Source organism: Chiroxiphia lanceolata, chromosome 1 (genome assembly GCF_009829145.1).
Source record: "Chiroxiphia lanceolata isolate bChiLan1 chromosome 1, bChiLan1.pri, whole genome shotgun sequence".
Taxonomy (NCBI): Eukaryota; Metazoa; Chordata; class Aves; order Passeriformes; family Pipridae; genus Chiroxiphia; species Chiroxiphia lanceolata.
Genome location: NC_045637.1, coordinates 72,826,749 through 72,843,870, shown reverse-complemented (window position 1 = coordinate 72,843,870; position 17,122 = coordinate 72,826,749). Strand labels below are relative to the sequence as shown.

The 17,122-nt window shown below is 39.4% G+C and overlaps 1 protein-coding gene across 1 annotated transcript; it reads right to left on the bottom strand.

Annotated features, from left to right (window-relative positions):
• Positions 1-231: 231 nt before the first annotated feature.
• Positions 232-17,037, bottom strand: SRD5A1 (steroid 5 alpha-reductase 1). The gene is made up of 5 exons (XM_032707775.1): positions 16,633-17,037; positions 14,434-14,600; positions 8,644-8,745; positions 6,796-6,946; positions 232-3,926 (listed from the first exon to the last, which is right to left on the bottom strand). Exons 1-5 carry the CDS (start codon positions 17,010-17,012, stop codon positions 3,860-3,862), a joined length of 867 nt encoding a protein of 288 aa, XP_032563666.1. The 5' UTR covers positions 17,013-17,037; the 3' UTR covers positions 232-3,859.
• Between the last annotated feature and the right edge of the window lie 85 nt (positions 17,038-17,122).

Below are 17,122 nucleotides of genomic sequence, written 5' to 3'. Positions count from 1 at the left end.
GACAAGTCATTCATACATTATCTTCACTCCACAGAAAGATAATATTGTGCTGAACCACAATTAAATAGTTAAAACAGCAGGTGCTACAGCTCTTTTAAGAGTGACCTAGAAGCAGGAGAAGAACCCAAACAAGTATCCTCTGCTTCTCTTAATCTTTGCTCTAACTTCAAGTGTAGAACATCTCAGCTACATACTCTGCTTTAGGTAATAAAGAATGTATGACTAGACAAATTTATTTTGTAACATTTAATAATTGCTTTGAGTGCATCTTGTATAGTTCACATACGCATATAGGGAATTCTAATCCAACCTTATTATTACAGTCCCCAAGATCTCAACTGGGATAATGAAACTGCTGGTACAAAAACCTTAATCAACCCCCACAAGTTAAAGTAAGGATTACTAACAAGAGAAAAAAAAAGTATTCAAGCAAGACACCACAAATCATATTTTATTAGTAGGGAATTTTAGGGAAAGATGTAGGCAATCCTGACTAGAAGTATCTCTACAAAAAAAATAAAAAAGTCACTACAGATATTATAACCCAATAGCAAGCATGCGTGTTTTCTCCCTCTGGAATGGGCTGAACAGAGTTTATTTTCACACGACATATTCTTAAGAAAAATTTTTCAGTATTAGATATTTTCCAACAGAAAAATTCTGTCAAAGCTGCTAAAAAGGGAAGGGATCACAAGTGAAGTATGACAAATAAGTGGGATATTGTTTAAACAAAAGGCAGTTCTAGCATTTGACCAAGTTGATCATTTGCCAATGTACCTGGGTCTTGAAATGCAAGAATCACAGAGCCATTTCGGTTGGAAAGGAACCCTAAAGATCACTCAGTCCAGCCTCTACCCCAGCACTGCCAAGTCCACTACTAAATCATATCCCTAAATTGCCACAACTGCATATATTTTAAATATCTCCAGAGATGGTGACCACCACTTCCCTGAACAGCCTGTTCCAACGCTTCCATTTGAGTGAGGAAATTTTTCCTAATATCCAATCTAAACCTCCCCAGCACAATATGAGGCCATTTCATCTCATTCTGTTACTTGTTATCTGGGAGAAGACCCCAACATCCCCACCTTGCTACAACCTCCTTTCACATAGTTGCAGAGAGCATTAAGATTCCCCCGAACCTCCTTTTCTCCAGGCTAAACAACATCAGCTTCCTCAGCTGCTCCTCATAAGATTGTGCTCTAATAAACTGCCTCAAATAAAATCTGCACTTTACTTATGGAAGGTTCTAGAAGTATGGTGATAATAATAAATATAATCACACAAAGAATGAAACATTCTGGTTTTATTGTTGTTAATCCAATTGGCTAGAATTTCTAAACACACTGACATTCACATCCCATAGACCTTAGCTTTTCCTTTTCTGTGAGAAGAGAGAGAACAAGGATAAGCTGTCTGACCATCACATTTCAGAACCCCGTCCCACTATAGGCAAATCATTAATTAACATTATGTGAGCAAAGGAGCTGAACTTTTAGCCAAGAGAAGTATTTAGCGGCATAGTAGCAGAACAAAACTGAGGCATCAGTACAAATTTTCTGTGAACTATGATAAAAGACTACTGACCATAGAGAACTAGAGAGTTTGAATAGGAGACATACTGAACACAGAGACCTTTCTCTTGCTGTTTACTACTAAAAGAAGCTTTGCTTTTTCATAAAAGGAAAAAAAAATAAATATATTAGAGACTAAAGTGCTGCAGCCAGATTGTTTGAGGTTGGTTGGTTGTCCCATTAGTGTTTTTTTAACAAATATCCCTGAAGGTACAAGATACTAATTCACTATAAACTATGGAAGTAATTAAAGACTTTGAGTAGATAGTGCTCTTTGTCTTTTTTTCAACTAAAACAGATTTTGATAGCTAGATGATTTAGACAGCAAAATTTAAAAAACTGCTACAGCGATGTGACAGTGTTTAGAAATATGCTGATATTTAAGACTAGGTTTCTAAAATTCTCTTCAGAATATGCTTTAAGTGATCCTATTGAATTTTTATTGTCCCCTAACTCCATTTTAGCATTGAGGAGTAAATCATCCTCCTCACTATCCCTTCTCTGTCCAGGGAACATCATGACTGAGTGTTCATCAAAACGGCTATGATCAAAGTGTTAAATTATAGTGTGATAACAAAAACAACAGGGAAAGCCTCAAACTTCCTGTAAAACACTGAAGAAACATGTAAACACTAAAGGAATTATTAAACAATTTGAGAATCAAGCAACGACACTGACACCAAGGCATTCCTGTGTTCTCCCAAAGATGGACCTTTTGCATACTGGCTGAGAGCAGGACAATCATCCTCCCAGTCAACGTTACAAGGAGCAACTGGCAGCCCGAGGGCTCAGCTCTAGGTAAGTTAGAAAACTAATCTCTAAAATTTTAAAGGTAAATTTCATCCAATACATTACCTTCATTACTACAGCAGTGTAATTCAACAGCAAAGAAAGAATTTTGAGCTTTAGACAAATCTTACTGCAATACCATACTGGGAAACTCAGTATCTGGCAAAATTCTATTACCAACTTGCTTTGAAGAACATAATCCAACATAAAGAGCAAAGAGATCAGAAGACACATGTCAAAAGTCTGATTTTCATTTATTTCCACATTACATTAGCAGCAGAATTTTTTGATTTTGTGGAAGTTTTTTTTCTGTGTTGTTCATTTGTTTGTTTTGTTAGGTGGGTTTTTTTTAATTGCTATAATTTGGTTGTTGTTTTGTTTTCTTTTTTGTTGGATTTTTTTTAAAATTAGTTTCTGTTGAGTTTTTTTTCTTAAGAATTCTAAAAAATTCTTTATTATCACAATCATGCAAAGCACACAGATGTGCCTGAAACTTGAAAGTCTGTATGCTTGGAATCACATCATGTTCTTGAAAGCATTCTGGAGTCCTTCATGAGTAAAATGTTGGAGTATGAGCACTGACATTAACATGACATGCAACACAAAATATTCCAGAATATAAAATCATCTGGAATGTTATCAACAGAGGAAGAAAAACACTTGATTTTTTAAAACAACATAGTAAGAAAATTTTTTAAAAATCTCAAGGTTTTTTTATAAAGTGAATTAGAAAATATTACACATTTTTTAATAGTGCTAGACTGGCCTAAGTATCCTAAGTAAAGAATGCCTTCCAAAAACAGTTTAGAGTGAGAAGACACATATTGCATATTGAGATAGCTATCAATTTTAAGAGGTAGATGACAATATTAATCTATTATTTGGGGAAGATAGCCCTACAACTTTTATGTAAATAGCATTAAATATTATCTATACAGTATCCTGTATAGAATTATCTATACAATATCCATATGAAAGAGTGCAAAGAGGAGGAACATTGCCTCTCACCTAACAGCAACTATATTCATTTAATTCCTTGGTCTGCATCACCAGCTCTCCTGAAAATGCAGGTGGAGGGAAGAAAGGATTAGAAAGGCAAGGAAGAAAAAGTAAAATCAACCCTATTTGCATATGCTGGCAAACAATAGGCAGAGCACACCATCCAGACTGCAGTGAGGGTGACTGGGCTCACAGCACAATCCTCATGACAGCACGACTAGATTGAGTGGAAACAGCAGACGCCTGCACAGGTAGTCAGACTCACTGCCTAAGGTGTTCATGAAGGTGCTTCACTGCTGGAAAAGCATTTCTGTTCCTATTCACCATGTCCATCAGATTCTTGGTTACCATTAAGAGGAAAAAGAAGTAAGTAATAGCAGCACCAATGGAAAGGCTTTGTCACAGTGAGGATGAGAGTATGTTTTTAACTTGCCACCACCTGTAAAATGTTAGCTGTTACTAAAAGCATCCATCTCAGACAGTGTTAAAAGCACTGCTCAGTACAAAAATGGTATCACAATTTTTCTGTCCTTTGGGTAGTCTTCAAATTTCTCAAGGTACCATCTGTAAAACAAAGACAGAAATCTGATGAGTATAGAGTCTTCCAAATGCTGTTGAGGACATTAAGTGATTGTACAATGTGTTCAATTTAATCCATATATTTTCTGTCTACAAACAAAAAATATGCCTTTAGAACTACTCTGGATACAAAAATGGCATTTACTACACTCATCCTAACAACATCTAATAATCAACTACAACAAAACTAAGTTGTTCTGCCAGCAATGGGAAATCAAAACAACAGATGTGGTAAGAGCAGTCAGGGAAGGAATAACCTGTTCTTTAAAAATGTATGTTGTTATGCATCCTGAGTATTTGCATTTCAGAACTAGAGTGGGAAGAAATTAAACTAAAACCATGTAATTGCCTAATGACTTCACACAGAAGCACGGGTTACTTCACATAGTAATGATTCTGCATAGAAACATCTTCAGTTCCAAAGGATTTGGATAATCAAACAGAACATGACAAACATTACACCAGCCTTACTGCTAATAGCTTTCAAAGACATCAGTATTTTCAAATCCAGACAATTAACAAAGACGAAATACATAGCACTATTAAATGTTATTATTTGTCTTTTCGCCTTGGATAACAAACACATTTACTCCCATTTTCAAATACTTATTCTTCTGCTCCTCTGAAACAAAAGAATTAACTTCACCCGGGCTTCTCAAAGGTGCAGATATTCACATTATCAATAGCTAACTCCAAGATCAAAGCTGGAATAAGCAGAGGACAAAACATGCAATGCACAATAACCTGCAGCTGTGGAATACCATCATTACACTATTTTCCCATTTCAGTAATTTATTCTAAGTTTTTTAACTTAGAATAAAGTTAAAAACAGACTGCACTAAAATGTTTCTTCACTTACATGTATCTGTTATTTTTATTTGTTTGGGGTTTTCTTCTTGTATCCCTCTTTTGTTTTTACTCATCTTTCCATTAGTGCAAATTACTTCCTTTAACAACGTTTAGCTTTTCCTAATGGTCTGAAAGAGTGCCATCAAGGCTTAGGATTGATGGAAACGAACAATGGAATTTGAACCTGAAGAGCATAATATATAAAGACACAGGGAGGAACCTGGCATTGCTTAGCCTGGCAAGGAGGAGACTAAGGGGCCCTGTTACTGCTACCTACAGGTGCTGCATACAGATCATGGAAGGGGAATTACTTAAGACAACGGAGCAAAGTTATAACAGAAACGCCAACTCTTGCTGCTGGAATGCAGTGGCCCCAAGCAAAAGTGCAGGGTGGAGACTGCCTGGCTAGATAGCAGTTGTGCACAAAGGGACATGGACATCCTGGTGACAAGTGAAGGATGAGTCAATAATGCATCCCTGCAATGATGAAGGCCAAGTGCACATTGGCCTGCCTTAACAAGTACAGAGCCACTGAGTCAAAGGAAGGGCTTATTCTCTTCACCATTTAGCAGCTGAGAGCATGCATCTGCATTAACTGCCTCCAGTTGTTGGTTTCCTGTGCAACAGCAATATCCACAAACTGGAGAAAAATCCAGCACATGGTCAGTAAGACAACTCATAGCTGGAACATATAAGAGGAGACATTAAGAGAACTAGGTTTTTTCAGCCTAGAAAAGAAGCAAAGAGGCACATCTAATTGCATTCTTCCATCACCTATTGTGATATTAAAGAGAAGGCAAAGCCATACCTTTCCTGGAGGCACACACTAGGAGATAAAGGTTGCAACATGGAATATTCCAACTGGTCATAAGGAAAAACCCTCTTCCCCATGAGAATAAGGAAAATCCTGTTTCAGCACTTTGTCAGAGATGTGCTGAAGCCTCCACCCTTGAAGACACTCAGAACTCAACTGGATGAGGCCCTAGGCAAAAGGGCAGTTGTAGGTCACACCAGCTGACTGGACAACCTTCAGATACTCCTCCTAACCCAAGATACTCTGCAACTCTACTCACTAACAGCAGGTGATAAAATAAGAAAAGACGGTCAATAGGAGACAGGTCAGGAAGGTTCAGGTTGGACAGTACAAAAAACTTTGTTAATTGGGAGGGTAATACAGACCTAGAACACCCTACAGACAAGGTGCAGGAAAACCCGTTTGTGGAAATTTTCAGGACTCCACTAGACATACCCATGGCTGCCCCCACAGATAGTCAGCAATGGCATTTTTTTCAACCTATTTCTCTCCATATATTCAGGCTTATTTCCTGTTATGCCACTAAGTTTCAGCATGAGAACCAAAGCAGGAAGCTGAGAATAACCAAAATAAGATTAACATGTTCAAATTCCTTTAAACATGCTATTCCTTAAAGAGAATCAAGAGACTACTCCCCATAAACTATGGTCCTTTAACAAGAAAGCTACATTATGAATACAGTACATTAGCAGTCGAACTGTTTAATTAGAGCAGAGACTTTACTATTATGTACTAGAACTGTTTTCATATTGTCCATTCACTTGATTATAGACAATAGGATAGAGACTTGGCTATAAAGCATGCCTACTAAAGACCACTTTAGAGTGATTTTCAAAATTTTAATATTGTAGAAACCAGTTCAAGCAGCAAGGGAAAATAGAGTATATGATTATTTAAGACAATACTGCCAAACTTGTCCATAATTTTTACAGATTCAGGATGAACTACCTTCATTTAAACATTATTTTGACCACCTCATTGTACATCGTGTATGTTTATGCTCAGTACTATTCTGCTGAAATTCTGCAGTGCTTATTCTTCTCAGAGTATTCTCTGTCATAGTCTCCCCTACAGCAGCAGTCTCTTTCACAAGACTTGCTCTGCAACATTGCTATGGGATGAGGCATAATTTGTAAAATGTAAATGCAGTGTGGCAGAGACAACAGAAATTATAAGACAAAAACCACTTACTGATGGTGTTGCCTTGCCCTTGAACCCAAGATGAAAAGAGTACACAATGCAAATGCAAGGCTTTCAGTGGTGCCACAGGCAAGGGCAAACCCAAACCACTCCAGGATCTCTCCAAAAAAGTTGGCTCCACTGACATACTCAAACATTCCTCCTGAAAGCAGGACAGAGTTATTTCAAAAGCACCTTAATCAATATGTCCAGCGCTATCTTTTACTGTACATCAAGTAAGAGCTACATCACCAATGTCTCTATATAATTTTAAAGGCGGTGGAAGCAGTGTTTTTCAGTTCAAGCTGTGCTATGAAGGATCACTTCAGGCCTCTTTCTAAGACAGACCTTCTCCAGGTCCGTTTTTCCTCTTTAAATAATGAAAGAAAAGCAGATTTACTAGTATCAGAAGCAAGTACATGCCTTTGTAAATAGTTACTTAACAATGACATCAAACTGTCTCTTTGATCGTAAACCTTTTTTTTAATATGTAAATATAGAGGACATGCTCCCCTTGAGTCTCAGAAAATACTCACAGGGTTAGTCAGCCTACAATTTTTCATTTCTTTAAGTACTTCAGAAATTAAATTAATTATGAACAATATTATTATTATTAGGAAGTGAAGTCCCAAATTTATTCTCTAGTTTAAAATGTGTTGCCCTTTTGTTCCCATTCCTCATGAGGTCTACTGCTTCAGCCCTGATACTCAGTGAAAAAAGTAATTAGCAGTCTGCATTAAATCTGTTGTACAGACAATTATGGATAAACAATTGGTACTCACCTATCAGGAATTTTAAAAAATAAGAACTTTCACCCCAATTCCAAAGTCAGCGTACAAATCAATAACATCTCAGTATGCCTTTTACCAGAGGAACTAAACAAACAAGTATTTGGCAACTGTAATAAAGGACATGTTTTGACCTTGCTTTAATTGCTCTACCCTCTTAACAAAAGAGAGGTGAATTTTTAGCACTTAAACTGGATAAGCAACATCAAAAAGACCAGCTCCTCCTGATCTCACAGCAAATGACATCTTATTTACTTCAGAACTTTTTTCTGCGCTGAACACAGTACAGTATGTTCATATTCATTTTTTACATGAGCACTTGGACTTACATCTATTAAAATTATAACTTATCTTCTGAGTGAAAAACAGTCTACTGCCTTATATATCTTAATTCTTCCAGTCATATTAAAAAAAATCCTTAACAACCAAGAAAAAGCAACAACTAACAAAAAAACCCAGAGAAACAGAATTCAGAGATAGTATTATTTTTCTTCTCTCAGTGACTGTAATGTATCTGAAAGAGTCTAATGTTTCCAAAAGCATCAATAAACTTTAACACTTCAATAGGTTCCATAAGAAAAATCTTTCATATTCTCCATTTTCCCCATGAAGGTCAGAATTCATAGTGCCCTACTTTGTTTGGATTTCTGTCCTCCTTTTACTGTGTCTCCCTTTCCACAGTAGTTGCTGCTCTCTGATTACCTAGGGTACCTCTCTCTTCACACATGGGACATTAAATGGGCCAACCATTGAATACTTTCTGCATTTCGCTCCTGCCCCAACACTGGGTTGATAATTTAGGTCTTCTTTCTCCACCCTCCTGCTGATTCTCAGAAAAGTTGTGGAATGCTGCGACATTTTCACCCCTTTTTAAAAATACAGCCAGAGTTGGTTTAAGAAGTCCAAAGAGTTTCACAAGCCAAGTGATATCTTGAAACAGACTCCTTACAATATTTGGCTTAAGAGGAAAAAAATAAAATGAGCCTCTTCTCCAGTCCCAGCTTTCTTTACCACTTTTCATATGAGAGATACTACTTTTGCCGTTTTAATCTCTGTACCATTTTTTACTTACCTCTTGGTATCTTGTAACCAGTTTCCCCTGGTTTTCTCAGATTTCTGAGAATATGATCAGAATGAATATTAATTGCCATGCCGAGCAACCACCCTATAAAACCTGAAAAGAAATATTAAAAGTATATCTTTAGTACACTGACTGAAAGCACCCTTTCAAAAAAACTACAGTCATGTATCACGTTAGGCATATCAGCTTAAAGCAGTAGTAATGTAAGCAGTATAAACAACTCTGGTGACAGACTGAGCTTTTCAGTCAGCAGAGCTCACAGTAATCAAGAGTTCCCTAGACAGGAAATAGTACCACAAGTATGAAGCTTATCCTTATGTTTCTAGACTTACATAAATGTATGCACAGGCACATATGCAGATGTAATGTGTGTAATTCCCTAACTTCCACATAGAAAAACAAATACACTAAAATTTTAAACACTGAACAGCCAGTCTCATTCTTCCCAAAGGGACACATTTTAGCCCCACTCTCCTTTTCTGTTTTTGCTGATAACATACCAGAATTTCCACAACAGAATTTTGTGCAACAAAAGGAATAAAATCATGAAGGAGTTAATGTACCATTTACTTGTGTCATTCAGCAAAATGGTTTAGCCATTTACACCAGGCTTTCATAGAAACTGAGACTGTTGTCACATTCTGCATCCTTATGTCTTGTTGCCATAACAATGGGATAAATCAAAAGGAATTTAGGATTGAAATTCCTTATTTTCACCCTTTGGCAACATGTTATCTATGGTATCTTCCTTTGAAGGCAGCCTTCCTTGCTAGTAGGAGCAGATTTGGGGTTTGAAGATAGATCCAGAGTTGTTTTGAAGCCACCTCCAAAGTTACCAGTTTTACTTAAATTACCAAGAATACGCCAGTATTTTCTAGGACGAAGTCACTTCACATGCCAGATAAAGAAACCTTTGCCTTTTTGCACCCATAACTTCAGTCTTTCAGGTGGCTCTTTTTCAATATAGAGAAATTCAGGAGCGTGATCATCTCAACGAAAGCACTAACTGTATGTCCAAGTGTATAAGGCCACATTGCAAGACTGGTAGGTTGTCAGAGCACACTCCACCAAGACTTAAGCTACCTTTCTCAGTGAAGCTACAGATGTCTGAGAAGCAAGGTCCACTTACAAGCTGTTAGGCAGTTTTCTTCTCTCAAGCCCTTGTGAGCTTAAAGGGCCTAGCTGTCTGCTTCCACATGTATTGGGAGGAAATGTCTGCTCTGTAAAAAAACTGAGGTGTCTGCGTGAAAGCTCTCTCCATTATTTACCCATGTAAATAAAAAAAGTTGTTTGATTAACTTGTTACTATCTGCTTACATTGTAAAACTAATAGCAGAGTTTAGTCCTGTGAATAAGCATGTTTGTTAACCTTTTCTTTATACAGCACAGCAAGTTTCTATTAGCAATCAAGGTGTGCAGATGCTATATGTAAAGTGCCTTTTGAAGTAAAATTTTACTTATCAACTATATAATCAATGTAAATACATTATGACATAGATTAGATATACTATATTTTATTATTAGATATACTATAGTTTTTACTATATATCTACAATACTATGATTTATTATATATTAGATATACTATAATTTTAGTTAATGTTTCCTGTGCATCTGCTTGTAAATTAGTATATGAACTCTTCTGATAATGCAGAAAGGCTGGAGCTTGCTTTAAAAATGTCAAATTACTACAGAAGATGAGTTTGATCCTGCACATTTTTACCTCTCTGACTTGAAAACTGCAAAATGGCAGAAGGAAACAATCACATCTCTTTGTGGACAACAAACTGACAAATGTAGGCTATTTTCACAAAACACCTCTTCAATTTCAAGACCCCCTTTCCTCTAAGGCACTGCATAACCATGTTCCCTGCACCCATACTCTGTGGGCAATCACTGAACATGCCAAGTTGGAAGGGACCCACAAGGATCATCAAGCTCAAATCTCAGCCCTGCACAGGACCATCCCCATGTGCCTGAGAGTATTGTCCAAATGCTTCTTGAGCTGTCAGGCGTGGTGCTCCTCCCCTGTCCTAATCCTCAGATTCCCAGCACAGCAGAGTCCTAGGACTCTACAAAACCAAGAGCTGGTTCTGCCCCACAATTCACATGACTTGGCTACCAGCACAGGGAAACATGGACACGTAAACAGGAAGGGAGCCACTGCACATTACATCAGATTTTCAGATCCACAGGATACACCACACAACACGGATGACCTCAAGAGACTATTAAGAGGCTTTTTCCTTCATCAGGATAAACCTGGAGATGAAGGCTTGTGGACATACTAGGTGAACACTTGCATAAGGAGGACAGTAAGTAGGTCTACACTAGCAGACAATCTGGTGCAACAGAAGAGCATTGTGTGCTTGCCCATGTAGAATTTCACACAAAAAGACCTACTGTTGTGCTGCAGGCTATTCCAGAGTGACAGGAGGGTAACTGCTATCTGGCTCACCTTCCCTCTCCAAGTTTCAAGAATATGCAGTGGAAGATGCTGTGCAGACACATCAGGAGGCCAGTTTCTACAGCTGCACTGAGAACATCAAATAAACATTTCAGGTGAACCAGTGCCTCATCTCAGACTCTGTGGTTACTTTCCAACAATGCACATGATCATCTAGAATAAACAGATGTCTGTAGATACTAGGAGAGATACAGGCTAATCTACATCCCCAGGTTATGAGATAATATCTAGACATCCCTCGACTACATGATCACACCCAGATATGGACAATGCGCATGCACTCTTCATGTCTGTTCTGTGAAAAGAGCAGAGGTGGCACATGTGCTTGGTTGCCTGACTGCCAGACAAAAAGCTTCATGCAACAGATAAGGTTCAGTCACCTGAACCTTCTGAGTTACAGGTGCTGCTCTGCTTTGTAGAACTGCTACTGAAGAAAGTTTTTGATGCACAGAAGGGTTAGCCATCAACATTCAAAGTAGGTCGCTGAATGTGGTTTAAAGGACTAAGAAAAGGCACATGGCATACTGCAAAGAGTTTGAAGAAGCTAAAGCAAGCAAAGGAAGGAAGGAGTTTCCAACTAGAAGCACCGACAGATTAGGAAAGAACACCAGGGTGAAGCATGCAGGTGTATGTGTCCCTTTTTGCAGCATTCACTGCTTCAGGGTATCATGGGCTCTCCTGGTAAGTTCACAAGCTGTTTGTTGGCACACATGTGTAAGGTATATGCTGAAAGATTATGAAGTTGTTCCCACATAGGTTTGCGAACTCATGGTACTGCATTTGAAGCAGAACATTCCCATTTCCTCTGAAAACAGCTGTGTTCACTGCTCTGAACCAAACCAATACACAGTTCAGAGACACCATGAGGGAATCACATCAAAGTTACACTCCTGATCCAAATCAATTGCTGGTGTAGATATAAGCTATTGCATTTCCAGAGTTAACTCCTAAATGCCTGAAAACAGTCAAACTGTATAAGGCTCCAGACAGAACACAGCAGTTGTTTGAAACCTCTCACCATGACGGTTAATCAGCCTGACTTTTCCAAATTTCTGTCTTCACTGCAAATTTATCTCATTTCAGCTTCTGGCTGTTGAACCATGGTTGGCTGCTACTTTTAGACACTCTCTCATTTATCATCCACATGTAACTCCATACAGCTTAAGAAATATCTTGCTAGCCCTCAGCAAATATGCTTTCTTGCTGTTGTTGTTTGCTAATATTCTAGTAACTTTTTCTAGTAATTTTAAACGGAGGCTTAAAGACACTGCCAGATGTTTTTGAAAAACTAGAACATTATAGTCCAGTTGTTCAGGGAGTACAGCCACTTTGGTATTTGAGTTGACCAAAGCCACAAGCATAAACTGCAGGTATTTGGAGGTATCTAGCTGGGATGAATACCAAATAGCAATTATAAATTGCTAAGATCCAATTATGTTGATGTGTACTACAAAACAACATTAAAAAAAATCCCAAAAGGTACTCTAGTTACAGGAGTAAAATAAAAAACAAGTCTGCAGTCTGGCTGTTTCACAGCCATGCCAAATTTTATATAAAGATTTGTTGTACTAACAGTCTCAAAAAAGTCAGCAGTAGTCATACCGTGAAAATGGTTGCTATGTGTACCAGGAATCTTGGCTTTCTTAGCTTTTAGGATAACTTAGGGTTAGGATTGCTTTTTAAAGCAATAGTTTGAATTATAATAATCACAAAAGCAACACTTCATTTATGTTTAGCAGTACTAGAAATATATATAAGCATATATTCCAGACTGGTATTACCTGCACAAAAAGCAAACCATCAAAATAAAACCATAATAAAAAAACCCACAAATACAAATCAAACTAACTCATACACCGAAGTATATTCATAACTGAAGTCAGAGGAACCTAACTATTATCATTTATACATTTGCATCTTTCAGAAATCCTTGATAAACTCAAAAAAAAGTAAACCAAGGAAACCTGAATAACAGTCTTATTAACTAGATTTTTTTTAAAAGATCTTTCAGTAAAGAAGAATTGATTTATGGCTTCTTAATCATAATTTGTTCACATCACTGTATTGAGATATCTTTTGATTAATGTACTAAACTAGGCATCAGAGCCTTCAACAGTTTTGATGAACAGATCTTTTAACCATTTTTTTTTCTGGATCCCAGTTTAAGGAGACTGGAAATTTGAAACTACCAAGAAAATTTGAAGTATATCCAAGTGCCTAGCACCCACTGAAGTAATTCCCTTGTACCTCAATTTCTCCATTTTTAGTGCACAAGCAGTACTGCCTCCTAATCTTGGCAAGAGAACTTCCTTTGATTTAAGTTTCTTCAATCTTATACTCATGATAGCATTTAGCACAGTGGTCCTCTACTGTTATCCACAATAACACTGTAATAAGGACAAAATCTTCTTTTTCTTGTTATGAAAGGCTTGAGACATCCTGGAGAAACACTAACTTGCTCTGGCTACAGAATAAAAACAAGAAGGGTACTTCTTCAGATCAAGGATCTACACAGCCCAGTTCTCCACCTTTGACTGACGAGGCAAAATATTCTGATCTATCTTCAGATGAAAGAGATCTTTTGGTAAAGATTTCATTAGAAAATGATACTATGATTTCGATGGTCAACAAAAGTAGACGCTTAGGAAACAAAAAAATACGGTGAGAATACTCTGTCACTAGGCATCTTAGCCCTTTCATCATATCCATGACTTCAACTATAAATAAATGTAACCTCCCTTCCGGATCAGGAGTGAATGATCAATCCCTCCACCCGGTTCCTTGTAGGCCAGTTTCATCCTTTGACAAAGCTCACCCCTATTACAAGGGCGGGCGTGCTGATGCGTGTGTGTGTATCACTTGTAAATATCCTGACACCAAGGTCTTCTGGCATTAGCAGTGGTATCTCGGTAGTTAGCAATCACCCTCACTAGATTTTTACTCCATGAGTTTGTTTACTTCAGTTTGATCTACATATTACATAGAAAACCTACTTTGTTTGTTCTAAACATGCATGCTGCTGGTTCCATGTGAGGCTTCAAGTTTCTACATTGAAAAAAAATACATAACAATATGTATTTTGGTGTTAAAGAGTAAAGATGACAGTCAGCTCACCTAGCACTGATATTGTGGAAAGAAATGTCAGTTCATAGTTCTAAAGTAAAAAAAAGTTAAAGGCTTCCAGATACACCAATACAAGAAATACTTATGAGAATACTTACAAAATGGCATTGAAGATACAATAAAATTACAATTAAAAGCTGCGAGGACAAAGGAAAATTACATCTTAAGTTTTCATAACATTATGTGACTCACCTGTAATGAAGCATGGATCTTTCAGCCAGCCCGGAGGGTAAGTTGCATAGTTGCTTAAGCTTCGGCCCTGCAAGTATCCATTGAAAGTGCAGAACAGAAGTGCTAACACAAAAGTGACAAATGGTGTTGGTTTTCCTTCACGGATCAGAAGAGGAAATATGAGTGCCCTATTGCAAATAAGGAACAAAAATTTATTATATTAACAAACCAAAGAGAGAGTTTTGAAGTCCAAAAACTGTAATCCATAGACCACGCAATCCTACTTTTCAAATTCTCAGCATTAGAGGCTTTGGTCCCTGTTCTAAAGGACAGTTGCACTTGCTTTAACACCTAAACATTCATTTTGTTGCCTAACTGGAATTACAAGATCAGACTTCTCTCTCTGTATGACAGAAATTTTGAACTTTGTATCCAAGGCAATTACTTTGATGAGAGGAGTAAAGGTAACTGATGTTAAGCAAAGCCTATTTTTATCCTCCTTTGTTCCTAAATCCTCAGTAGTATCATCAAGCTTTCTGAAATGAGCCAAGTCTCACAATCCCTACACCAAATCCCCCAGCACTTCTAGGAGGGGAAAAGGCAATGCCCTTAAAATTAACCTAATTAAGCTCAGTTTCCTCCCTACCTTAAAAATCACTTTAAAACCCTAATTGCTTCACCTCTTCGATTTTGGTCTACCCTATGATGCCTGCTAAACACATGACAAACCCACAATTGCCATCCCATTTGGGAAAGGAATCTTGATTGCTTTTCCTGGGTGATTATGGGAATAAACCAGCAAGCTCTAAACAAGATCAGGTGAACGTGAATGTTCTTGTGATCTTTCTGGTGCAACTAGCCAACTCCCAATTGCCTATTGATTTAATTACAATCTGTAGTGAAACAGGATGAGGATTGCTGAAGCCTGAGTATTTTTCACGTGTTTTCCATCTACCCAAGGACTAGTGCTTCAAAGTAGTCTTTCCAAAGGAAGCACAACCATAACAGCTTTCAAGAAAAAGTAACAAATTCATTAATAGGATTATTTAAAGCATGCTACATTACAACAAAAGGAACTGGATAATAGAGGTCTCTTCCAGTCTACATTCACTTACAGAAGAGTCCCTTATTCTGTCAATCGCAACAAGCAACTGGAAAAAACAAACTGCAGCACAGCGCAGTTTGCTCTACAAACCTTTGTCTCATGTTCCTAGCTATTTCCAGACATCAAGGATGAGTTAAGACCCCATGCAAAAGCTATTATCTTTACTCTTAACAGAAAAAGGAGCAAAGACACAGTCCTGGGTTTTCAAAACCAGCCACCAGGCCAACCACGTTGCATCCTTCTCCACTGGGAGGATGTCGAATACTTTCAGTCAAAAGCACCAGCCTCTCTCATTCAGCACAGGAAAACAACAGTGTATCAGCCACATATGGAGCTTAACATGACCTGACAAATCTATCGCTCCTGTATTAGTAATGTTGCAAAATTGCTCGTGGAGTATGACCAATAGACACTGTCCGTAACTTGAAGAGAACAGCAAAATCTTACCTGAGCTCCAGCTAAGCTGCCTTCTCCAAGAAGTTTTACTAAATACCCAAGTTGACTACAGGGCAATATGGAGCACTTGGCCTCAGATTTGCCAGTATTTTAATGAATCATTGAATATACTGAGCTGGAGAAAACCCTCATCCAGTCCAACTCCTTCAACGAACACTATGTTGAAAGACAGTGTTAAGAAACATAACTGAAAATAGCCAGTGTTTCACAGCATTAAAATTATATGAGTACAGAGCGCTGAACTTCCCTTGTTTTCAACACTAGGTCCCTTCAGGCAGCCTGATCAAGCCCTTGTTGACACGGGGGTCGCCACCCGAGGCAGGGATGGAGCAGCAGCCGAGGGAGCATCGAACACCGCGTTTGCGCGCCCGGGCACCGCCCCGCACAGCGCAGCGACACACGGCAACCGGCACCGCTCCGCCACGGCTCCGCGCCCAGCTCCCGCAACGACGCACAACATCCTAACGCGGCGAAGCCCGAAAGACTTCAGTGATTATGACATTAAATAACAAGAGCTAATTAACTGGAGCACCTCAACCCCTTCGGTCTGGAGGCAGCAGCCAGCCGTTTCTATGAAGACAGACCCCTTCTCCCGCCCCGGCAGCACTGCCAAGGAGCCCCCCTCAGACGCCCCGGCGGTGCCCCCGCCCCGCCCGCACCTGTGCGCGTAGTGCAGGACGAAGCAGCCCAGCAGGACACGGTTAGCCAGGGCGGCGATGGCCTCCCCACCGCAGGCGGCGAGCCCGATCGGAACGAGGAGGGAGGGCAGCTCCTGCAGCGCCCAGGCAGCGCGGGCGGGCAGCAGCGAGCCGAAGCGCCGCGTGGAGTACCGGCCGTAGGGCATAGGGATGAAGCAAAGCAGCACGGCGGAGCCGGCACCCAGCGCCATCAGCCCGTAGGAGAAGAGCTCCAGCAGCCGCCGCTCCTCGGGGCCCTCCACCCTTTTCCAGAAGTCGCAAACACCATGGCAGCCCCCGCACTCCGCCATCACCAACTCCAGCGACACCAAACCCCATCGCCCCCCGCCGCCCCTACTCATCACCCGCCCGGCGCCCCGCCCACCGGGCACCACGGACCAATCGGAGGTGGGAGGCGTGGCCAGGGCCACCAGCCCGTTGGTGGGCGGGGCGGGGGTGGGGCGCGCGCTCG

Bases quoted from the DNA above. Each gene is read 5' to 3' on its own strand.
- SRD5A1 (XM_032707775.1), bottom strand. From the start codon at position 17,012: ATGAGTAGGGGCGGCGGGGGGCGATGGGGTTTGGTGTCGCTGGAGTTG. The intron at 14,601-16,632 runs GTGCGGGCGGGG...TATTTGCAATAG, and splicing joins GTCCTGCACTACGCGCACAG to GGCACTCATATTTCCTCTTC. The intron at 6,947-8,643 runs GTAAGTAAAAAA...TCCTGCTTTCAG, and splicing joins TGGTTACAAGATACCAAGAG to GAGGAATGTTTGAGTATGTC.